This window comes from Carassius auratus, unplaced genomic scaffold (genome assembly GCF_003368295.1).
Source record: "Carassius auratus strain Wakin unplaced genomic scaffold, ASM336829v1 scaf_tig00023751, whole genome shotgun sequence".
Taxonomy (NCBI): Eukaryota; Metazoa; Chordata; class Actinopteri; order Cypriniformes; family Cyprinidae; genus Carassius; species Carassius auratus.
Window position 1 is genome coordinate 445,030 of NW_020525296.1, and position 11,628 is coordinate 456,657.

The window sequence follows — 11,628 nt, forward strand, 5'->3', positions numbered from 1 at the left end:
TTTGAACAGTTACTTTTAAAATAGCCTGTCTTAAGCTGCAGCAATATGTTTCATTAATTTGTGTGTCGTGTTTTTGCACTTTCATCTGAGTGAACGCTTCCGGTATTTTAGTCCGCGCTTCTACAGCAAATGCATCCTGCGCACTCATATGCACCGAATATTGCCAAAGATGATGTATTAATAAGCTAAAATTAACCCTGACTCGTTTCAGGGTTGCTAATGAGTTTTGAGGTCAGCAAAAAGCAGCGTCACACACAGGCTAATCATGAGCGATCATGTTTACATTAACAGTCAACGCTGTCCCTTCAGAAAACTTGTGCAAATCTCTAGTCCTCCTATGTATTATATGTAGCTGTTGCTGTAATGTTCAAATATAACAATTAATTTCAAATAATATTCTTAAGATGAATTTTTTTGGAAATACAAAATATCCTTAAGTTTTTTCTAAAATTAAAAAATAAGAAGAAAATGGAAGTTGAGAAGAAATTTCTTCTTAAGAATGTTTCGTGAATCCAGGTTAAAAACGGGCACTTTAAAGAAATTAAATATTTATATGTATATATCATATATATTTAATGTATATGATCTGTGTGCAAACATGCAGGCCCATCCATCTCACAAAAAAAGGAAGTGATCTTTTATTATTATTATGTTTTCTAATTTACAGTGAATATTTGTATTTAGTTATTGCAATTAAAAATGTGAAATTTAACCAGAGTAAGGTGTTGGGGGGTGCTTGACAGGTGCCAAACACTAGAAAGGGGTGCATGCTGAAAAAAGTTTGGGAACCACTGCCCTACATGTTTAGGTATCAAAACAATGTAAAAGTGCAGAAACAGAAACTATAACAAACAAACAGAAGCTAAAAGTTCACATATACACAATTTTATATTTTACATCTTGTGAAAAAGGGCATAATAGCTCACCTTCAATGATTAATTTCATTGCCATTAAATTGCACTTATAATACACACATATTCACATAATGAAGCAGAGATCAGTTAGTTCCTCATTTTCCGCGTTGAAGCTGAGATCGTTCGCTAGCTTCAGTGAAAGTATAACATGCCTAACGTTTTCCACTCGTACATTACACGTCACGCCCTGATGTCACATGTTGTTATGGGATTTTTACGGGTTGTGTGTGAACGCATGCACATATTCCGGGTAATCACTGGCAGTGTGAATGTGCAAAATTTAGCAACCCAGGAACAATTGCCAGGACACACGTAAATCCAGCCTGTGACTGGAGAGACATTAATATATAAAAATAAATTCTGTGTTCCCAGTTTGTCCAAAGAGATGTTAACAAATATGACCAGGTTTATAGTCCTGAGTGGTAATAGGCAATATCAGATACAACATTTTGAGTTTCCAGTCTAAGTTGTATGAAAAAAAAAAAAAAGAAGAATAGCCGGACTATTAGGAAAAAGACATGAACAGAAACACTACATTCAGATTCTTCTTCCAGTGAGACAACAACAGATAAAGCACATACCAAGTCTATTCTAATCTTAGAAAGACAAAAAGAGGTTTGACCAAGTTCTCTGGCCCAAAGAATCAGAAGACATACAGACACATTTGCAACAAAGTTAAACTCAGACAAGACTTTAAACCATTAAGTCAAGTCATGTCACCGTTATTTTAATAGCACTAATAGCACAATACAAAGCAGGTTTACAATATTAAACAGGAAAGTAACAGAATCAATAATGTAAATGTCGGAAATGATACAAATCCAAATTTTACAGCTGTGGCAACTGCCAATATTCAGCTACAGTCACTTCAGTGTTGATTCAGTTCAGTTCAAAAATTGTGCAAAGGTCATTCATTATGAAACAAGTTCAATTCAGCTATAAACTCCACTTCAGCTTGCATCAATTCAATGTTGATTCAGTTCAGCCCTGAGCGGGCAAGGCTGCGTGATATTGGTAAATGTTGCACATGCATATCTGGAGTGTGAATAACTCCAGGGCAAGGCTAAGCCAAATGTATAAAATACATGGGTGTCATGTAGGCTAAAAAATATATAAAAAAAATATTGGGACTGAATTTGTATTTAAAACTATCATTAACAAAACTATCGTTATAATCACTGAAGCTGTATATACTGTGAAATAAATCTCTTATATTTTACATACATCTGCCTACATTTTAAATACGGTGCATTTGATGCCGCAAGTGTCTATTCATATTCACTTTGTTAGCAACAGACCTAATAGATTTTTTTGGAATTAGATTTGTGCGGGAAATTTTTGACAAATTTTGTGGCATTTCATTGCCAGTGGAAGCCTAAGCCTTCCCCAGCCTTACACATGCACTGCTTATGTGCACATATATCTCAGTATCCATAACCAAATGCCTGTCAACATGTGTCTGTGACATTCAGAATTACATGAATATGAAGCATTGTACAAATATAAACATGTTTGTGAATGCAGATGTTTTTTTGTTGTTGTTTTTTTTTTTTTTGCATTAGTGTATGAGAATTTGCACATGCAACATGGCAGAAGTACATTTGTGGATCAAGTGGCACACGTGCATTCAGTGGCGCCTTTTCCAAATAAATCTTACTTGATTTATTTGAATTTTTACACTTTCTTTGCACTGTTTTAAACATTTCATAACCCCCACACAAAAAACTACCAATTAATAAGCCCTAGTGCAATTCTTTAAAGGGGGGGTGAAATGCTCGTTTTCACTCAATATCCTGTTAATCTTGAGAGTAGTACTGCATCCTTCATAATTCCAAAAAGTCTTTAGTTTTATTATATTCATAAGAGAAAGATAGTCTGTACCGATTTTTCCCGGAAAAACACGACCGGCTGGAGGCGTGACGTGTGGGCGGAGCTAAAGAATCACGAGCGCCAGTAGGCTTTTGTGTTGAGAGCGTTTGGAAGCTGTGACACAGATCCAGAGGCTGAAATTTAACAAGAGCAGCATCAGCAAAGGCGTCTCTATGTGGTATGTACTGAAACTGTATATATTTGCTTAGCGGTTTTTTTATCTGTACATGTGGAAAGTGCAGTTTGATGACAACATCGCATGTTGTTTACTTGATGTGCTTACGCGCTGATAGCTAAGTTAACAACACAGAGATATTTGAAGCAGTTTTACTCACCGCCTGCGGTTCCAACACACGATCGTGACCCTTTTTCCTTGGGATTGCATCATCCTTAAGAAATAAACGATGTGCAAGACTATCTTTCTCTTATAAATATAATAAAACTAAAGACTTTTTGGAGCTATGAAGGATGCAGTACTACTCGTTGTCAAACTGGGCCTTGTTTGTAAAACAAGCATCTTCGAAATGCAGGGAACAAACAAAAACACTTGCACAACTCCGTTGATGCTCTGTAAAAATAAACTCCATCCACTGGTCCCTTAATGCTGTTTTTTTTTGGTAATCTATGCAGGGTCGTCTTGCCCTGGCAACCAAAAACACACTTCTTTTGTGACATTTGGCGAAGCTCTCGCTCTGATCAGTGAAGTCTGTTGTGCTCTCAGTGCTCTGCTATACGGGAGCGCGCTCTTCCGGCAGAAGTGCCTCAGGACCCATATAAGGAAATTCTGCTCCATCTAACGTCACACAGAGCCATACTCGAAAAAAACTTTCCCAAACTTGTGACAAACCGGAAGGAGTATTTTTGGAACAGAAATACTCCTTCAAACGTACAACTTAATTTTTGAAACTTTGTCCATGTTTAGCTTGGGAATCCAACTCTTTAACAGTGTAAAAAACTCAGTATGCATGAAATAGCATTTCACCCCCCCCTTTAAATCATTTGTAAACCTGTTCTGACCTATATTTTCAGATTCATTGAAGTGTTCGTATTTTCAAAATACTTGCTTTAGCTCCCTACCCCTTATTTTCATGAATGAGGGAGAATTTACAGATATATGTTGTAATGTTATTTTGAATGTGTTTTACAGGCACTGTTATAAAATATATATTTTATGTTAAAATCCGTTGCGAAACTACCACCAAGTGGTGCAAAGAGAAGGATTGCGAACAGAAAGTAATTGTAAAATGAGATAAAAGAAGGAAGTAAAAACAAAAATAACATTATGATATAACATTGTAACATCTTTAAAAGACATGATTTTTTTTTTTACAGTGAGTTAATTTCAAAACATAGGATAGTCTTAGACTACAGTTTACGCATCAAAAAAAAAACATGCTATTATTATTAAACAGTCATTAAATATAAGGCCTCTCTCTCTCTCTCTCTCTCTCTCTCTCTCTCTCTCTCTATATATATATATATATATATATATATATTTAGCAATAATTATTATTAACTCCGTTATTATTCTTGATTTTTGAAAACTGCTAACACTTTGCATTTTTTAATCGTGCCTTTACCATGTGATCAAAAGTGGAGCATTATCTGTTTCAGCTGTTTGATAGTGCTGGTGCCTTGCGCACATATTCATTGGAAACAGCAGCCATTCACTTTGGCATATTGCTCATTATGATTTTTTTCCATCGATACTGAAACACGAGTGAACTACAAAGCCTATTTTACCTCATGAATAAAAGTTAAGCTTTAAATGGGCAACATCACAAATATAGAAACGGACTTCTCCCGATCGAGTGAGAGAATGAGAGAACCCAATCTTACCTTATGCTTAGCTTTAAATTATTATTATTATTTTTGTTTATTTATAGCTAAGCTTATATTATTATATACTGCCATTATATTTATCCATTAGAATTATATATTTGTAATTATTAGCTCTGATAAATTTGAAGGATTTGTTGTAAAGTGAAGGGAACTAAAAATATCCTGTTCACTCTAAAAAAACGCTGGGTTGTTTCTTCAACCCAAATGCTGTGTTGAGACCGCTGCGTAGGACTTTGGGTTGTTTTAACCCAGCGGTGCTGGTTTGGGAACGTGGATGTAAAGGAGAGCACGCCCGTCACGTTAAGATCGTACGTCTCCAGTGCGAGCAGCCGCCATTTTCTAAGCGTGAAAGAAGCGAGAAGTGAGTGAAAGACATTATGGTAAGTAAAGATTCAAAATGTAAAGTTATCGTTTATTGTTTACCTGGTTGTATGAAAGGCGGAGCTTAACAAAGGAGCTTAACGTTACATTTTTACAAAACGCGGACGTGGTTTTCGCCTCAGACACAGAGTTCTTAATGGCCTCATTGAACATTACTGAACCGAAGAGGTAACGTTACTTTTAATATAACGTCCATGAATGTCTTATGTAATATTTACATAAGAGTTTACATTATCTGCACTTTTTGAGGAGTTAATAGATGGTTATGGTTATGGTTACACTCATGTTAATTTGTTATCTTATTTTTCGCAGTTAAACTGAATGTATGTTTGTCTCCTAAAGGAAACGCCATTGTGTAGTAAAGACTAGCATAATTATTTTGAGGCTGTTGAAGTGGTAATTGGTAAAAGTATGTTTTGCATGTAATATTTCAGACTTGTCGAGCTCGTGTCTTTTATCTCTGTTAGTTGTTTGTCTGTTAGTTGTACATAAGATAATAGTCCAAATTAATTTAAGTTGCATGTATATTTGTGAGATTATTTTAAGTGTAAGATGAACTGTACTCTTTCTGTTATTTTTTAGGACTGTGAATGTGACGTACCCCATATTTCCATCAGATTCTGACTGTGTTGGCAGGAATCTCCATTTGGTGTTTTTTACAGCTCAAGTACAACTTTGATTTTATTCTTCAACTTTAAGTCTTTCTTTTCATAGGACACGTATCTCTGAAACCAAAACTACAGTCACTAAAAATCTGCTGATGATGAAAGTCAAAGCTGTTTGACACCACTTTTGGTCTTTTTCAACACAAATCAAGTAATTTTTTAATGAAATCTGAGAGTTTTCTGTCCTTTTATTGACAGTCCAGGTAACTAAAACTTTAAATATATTAAAAGGTAATTAAGGTGTATTTTAAAAAAAACATATCCACTCAAATAAAATCTGAAAAAATTAAAAAAAATTTGGGTAACCAGGACTTTCAGTGAAGGAACAGAAGTCTCTAAGGTTTCTTTAAAAGTATCTTGTGTATTTGGAATGACACAAGGGAGAGTAAATAGTTTGAGTGAAATACTGTATCCCTTTTGAAAATAGACATTTTAAATTTATTTTAATTTAAGTTATACATTTTTGAACCTTGGTCGAATATGTTTTTCTACTCTTAGAAATAGGTAATATTGTGAAACTTTTTGTCATTAAATAAAAAAAATAAACTGATGTTGATTGTTAGCTTGAGCTCAAAGATTGCCAAACATTCAGGATCCTTGATCACCTGCATTGCACATTTTTGGTGCTTTTTACACTTCAAAAAGTATTAATCCAAAAAAAAAAATTTTTTTTTTTTTAGTTCAGCTTACTTAGTTTTAAGGCAATCGATATGACTGCACCTCTAAAGACCCCTCTGTCAAGCCCCTGAGGTTTGCAGACGACACCACTGTCATCGGCCTCATCCAGGACGGTGATGAGTCTGCTTACAGACAAGAGGTTGAGCAGCTGTCTGTCAACCTGGAGCTGAACACGCTCAGAACTGCAGAGATGAAACAAACATCCAGTGAAGTTTAGGAAGTGACATCTTTGTTTTAGTTTTTTGGTTATCCCATAGAATTGTCACTACCGATACATGTCATATATGTTTCAGTAGTGACAAAAAGGCACAAATAATCCTCAAGTTTGGGGGAAATAAACCAAATATTAGTATAGTTATGCAATTTAATTTGTATTTATTATTATTATTTTAGTATGCTTTAGTAATGTTTTAGTATGAGTTTAAAATCTGTAATGTGATGTGGTTGCTACCAAAGCACTGCTGTCACTACTAAAACTTGTTTTGTCAAAAAGAAAGTATACTGAATTATGAACGAAGATGTTATGATAGTTTGTTGGTTCGGTATATATTCAAACTAATGTATTCCTAACTTTGAAATCAGTCTGATCAATGTTTTGCCTTTTACAAAGAGAAATACAACACATTTCATAAAATTACAGAATTGAAATATTGTTAAAAACTTAAATGTTACAGATTTACCGGGGGGGGGGGGGGGGGAATGGTAAAATATAAATAAATATAAACTAAATAAATATCTACAATCTAGAAGTAAGCAAAATCTCAGTAGGTCAATATAACCCTTCTAATACAATTAGTATTACTGTGTTTCAGTAGTGACAAATTTAGGGAGGACAAATATTCGAAAACTTTCTGAAAATAAAATATGAGAATTAACTGCAAAATCACTAGAAAAGTGTACCTTAGGTATTTGACAGTTTGCATACATAGTGTTAAAAGATAATTTATTTCAAAACGTTGTGACACTGTCACAAATTACATGTTTCATCTGCTCAATATAATATAATGATTGTGTGTATATTTGAGTTTTAATAGGTTTTTATGTTGTCTCATAATGTTATTCCTCCAAACCATTTTAATGTGTGCATGTCTTTAACTGACTCTGTGAAGAAACACCTCAATCCTCAAAGCCTCCTATATGCTGTTCAGGACCTTCAATAGCATATAAGGAGGCATCGGGGATTGAGGTGTTTCTTTTAAGGATTTACCATTCCAGCATCTTACTTTTATTGGATCATCACTTTCTTTGGATTGTATATAGACAGGTGGACACTTTTACATTGGGACTAGCAGCACACTGGACTGGACTGATGGTATAGAACTGAAAGATTCTGTGCTTTTAACAGCCTAAGATTTCTATTTTTATTTTTTGTTTATATTTAGTTTTATTGTGTTGTTGTAAGTTTCTTTTCTTTAGATTGTATATTACCAAAAGAATGAGTGAGGGTCAGAAAGTCTGGTTTTATCCAGATTTTTATGAGAGGACATTTCTGGACAGAGGAACATCACTCTTTGGGCAGCTGCTGCGTCACATTTACCTTAGTTATATTTAGGTTTTAGCCATACCTTAGCTTCAGTGTTGGGCAGAAGCGTCGCTACATGCAGCGAAGCTACTAGTTTAACTACATTTCTCAGTAGCTTGGTCGTAGCTTCGCTGCTTTCTGAATCAAATAGCTTTTCAGTAGCGAAGCTCTTTTTTTAACCAAGTAGTGCTGTAGCTACCACACAAGCTACATTTTCGCAAGCATTTCTGAAGCTCAAACTCACATCGGGAAATACAACTGCTAAGATCGCTGATCCTGGATCAGTAGTGAGTGACGCGACGGCGCTACTTCATCTTGTTCGTGTTTACGGTGGATAGCAACCAACCATCTTTATGATGCATTAGCGCCACCTTCTGCTCCGGATGGTACCACTCCTTGGCGAGTCACGCAAAAAATTATTTGATGAAATGATGGCATAGGATGAGGTCGGAGCAGTGGCGGATACAGAACGTCATTAATAGGTGGGCCTGGTGAATACACGGGTGGGCCTCGGGTTTTTTAATCTCATACACCTGATTCCCGGGCTCTGTATTATAGAGCTTTCACACTGCGCGCGGATGCGGTCCGGCGATCCGTTCCATGTGCGGCGCAGTGCAGAGATCGTTTCCGCGTGACCGAGTCTCTGATGTGCTGCACGCGCTGAATTAAAGTGACAGGCTCACAGTGCATGGTTCGTGGTCAAAATGAACACATATTGACATGAAAATATAATAATCTCGTCATGAATGCGTTTAATTAAAAAAATGTAATCTCACCATAAATGCATTTAATTTAATTATACTCTTTTACACAGTCATGTTTTTTTTTTTACCTTAGGACCGGGGTAAAGCAAGGAAAACTAGAATTTACTTCAGCAAGGCGACATAATGAACAACTCTCCTCTCATTCATGGTGGAGGTGAAAGAACTATTTATTTGTGACATGCAATATTTATTGTAGTATTAAAACTTAAATGCAAAAGAAAAGACATGATAGTCGGCTGTTTTTGTCAATTTTAAGTTTTAATTTGAAATGTTTGCGATTTTAATATAAGTACTACATGGTTAAATACAGTGCGCACACGGAAAGCGTGTGGCCGGCCCGTGCAGAACAAAAAAATTCACAAGAGAACGAGCTGATTCTGTCTTTAAAAAAGAATCATAACACAAGAAAACAGGTATGCTATGTGTTATATATTCACAAGGCAAACAACCAAATGCTATCAAACATTTTTACTGGTGTTCAGGTCCTCGCCTGGGTCGGAGAACAGTTAATCCCGAGTAAGTCGCCGTACCTCGACAAGTACATGACACTGTCCGAGATAACAGAGAGAAAATATGTTTTCAGATGCTGCTTTTAAAAATGATCAGGGTCCCCCTTACGAAAGGAAAATATATTTACTAATATATTTCTTAAAATATATTGTGATATATTGTAATATATCATTTTCCCTTTTTATTTCTAATATTTTATATATTTGAATACATAGCAACTATGGTTTTGGGAAATGCACCCCTGAGCTGTTAATAGTGACCTCTTTCAATATGCTATCACTTCTCAGTGCTGATGTTTCCTCTCTAGTTCTATAATTATAGCTGATATCCTGCACAGCCCAGAGTTTAAACTGACAAGTGTGTGCTGTCATATTATTAGAAAAAAACTGTGCAAATCACTATTGAATTCCCACCAAACTACTCGAGCAGTATTTGCACTGTAAACCTTTTTTATTTAGATAAAGTGTGGGTGAACTTAAACTGTATGGCTATGTTGTGGTTCCTGTAGGCTTTGCGTGCGTGTGGGGGTCAGGGGGCCTATATTGTCCATTTTGCTTGGGGCCCCCAAATTCCTTCAAACGGCCCTGAGTATACTGAAGTATTTTTACATTACTACAAAATACCAAATAGTATTGATAGACCACACTTCTGAGTTACTGGCTGCAGCAGAAATATATCTCTGTCTACAACATTATCTTTTAAAATTATGTTTTTCTGAAAAATGTACTTTCGCCCCTGCTCTCCCCTACTGTTACGTTATCGAGGACTTGATCAGTAACATTTCGTGTTTCGCCCTTTGCAGACGGTCCCTTCGAGCTGTGTCTCAGACGCATTGAGATCAATGTATTTTGTACAGAGGAGGAAAGCTTGTTTTGAGGAAAACTCGCTTCTTTTTCTACATCAATACGAAAGAAAGGAGTCGTCAGTTGTGTAGCAATAACGTTTTGATCGTGATTTACTGATCCGGAAAAGTCAAATCTGTGAATATTTTGCCAACTTCACCGAGCTTTAAAACCGGAAGGTGCAAACTGAAGTGTATTAGATCCGATGCTCTCCACGCGCAGCGCTTAGAAATGTAAATGTATGCGTTAATAAACGGTGGAAGTAACACAACTTCTAAAAGATTGACTAACGATCTGTTTCTGAAAGTTGTCTTTTCTGGCATTCGTTATCCACTTTGCTCATTCAGAGATATGCAGTAAATCCTGAAGCCTAGACCATGATCGTGCTCCTCGGTTCAAGTGTGTAATGAATCGGTCTTACCGTCTTACTGCCGTGAACGGGCTCCTCAGTGCGCGTGTCCATCCTGTCTGCAGCTCTTCGCGGAATTTATCGAGTGTTGTGTTATGTTTATACAAGCACGAGCTCCGCGAACATTTGAGTGTTTGTTTGCCAACAATACTTTCACTTTCACTTTCTATTTCTGTTGTCGCTGCTGTCTGTAGTCTGACATCCTCTCAGCTTCTCCTCCACAGAGCTCTTCTTTACATCTGTAAGGAACCTAATGATTGTGTTTTTAAAGAGACTGAATCCCATAACTTTATCACACTTTTTATGGTGAGCTTTATGCTTGTAACTTGATACCTACTTTAATATATGCCACGTAGCGAGAATGATCAGGATGTAAGAATGATGTTTTAAAGAATGATCATGTTAATAAGTCTGCAAGGTACTCCTTTACATTATTATTCATATTATTATCATGAAAGGCCCTGTACTTTATTTGTAATAATACATTATTCATTGATAAAGGAAGTGGATTTTTCTCATTCTTAAACCCATATATTCCTCTAGACGGCAGTGTTAAAGTGTCTAACTTCATTGTGATCTTGATTGTATTTTCTAAAACACAAACAAGAAAAAAAAAATTAATTAATTAAAAATTAAAATAAACGCAGAGAAAATTTCTAAAAGCCTGCTCCGACTGTACTAATATTGGTCCTGGATTTGCAAGTTTTATTCTTTATCATGACATTTACAAAGCTTTCGAAAAAAAAAAAAAAACTGTTTTAAATTACTTTGTTTTAGTGATCTTTGGGTTTTGCACGTTGTGGGTGCCCACTGTGCAAAAGTACGTTGAAACGACGTCTTTTCGACATCTTTGTCGGACTTTGAAATGATGTCCCCCGAAGAGCCAGAATGAAAGTTTTTATGACGTCTTTGGACGTCCAATATCGACATACACAGAGGTTCAAATTTAGTTCAGATTTCTAGACAAAATAAACACTCTTAGGCTGCATTCAATTAAATCTCATGTTTATTTCCATGCAATTTATATTTCTACTTGTAAATAAACTTGAAGAAACAGTGTGTTCACACACACACACACACACACACACACACAAAAACAAACAAACATAAAAATAAAATACATTTCACTCATTATACAGTGGATAACAAATAACAACAAACAATTTAGTTTAGTTGGGTCAACACATTATGTTCACCTGTTGGATCTTCAGTTTTTAAGCTTTTTCATTTTT

General features: G+C 35.7%; 1 protein-coding gene across 1 annotated transcript in view; it reads right to left on the bottom strand.

The window, feature by feature from the left end:
- The window catches only part of LOC113078007 (uncharacterized), a 77,130-nt gene extending 66,525 nt beyond the window's left edge, over positions 1-10,605 (bottom strand). Inside the window, exon 1 of the mRNA XM_026250282.1 lies at positions 10,409-10,605. Coding sequence (XP_026106067.1) covers positions 10,409-10,450 — 42 coding nt within the window. The 5' untranslated portion in view covers positions 10,451-10,605. The remainder of the gene's footprint in view (positions 1-10,408) is intronic.
- Positions 10,606-11,628: the final 1,023 nt, after the last annotated feature.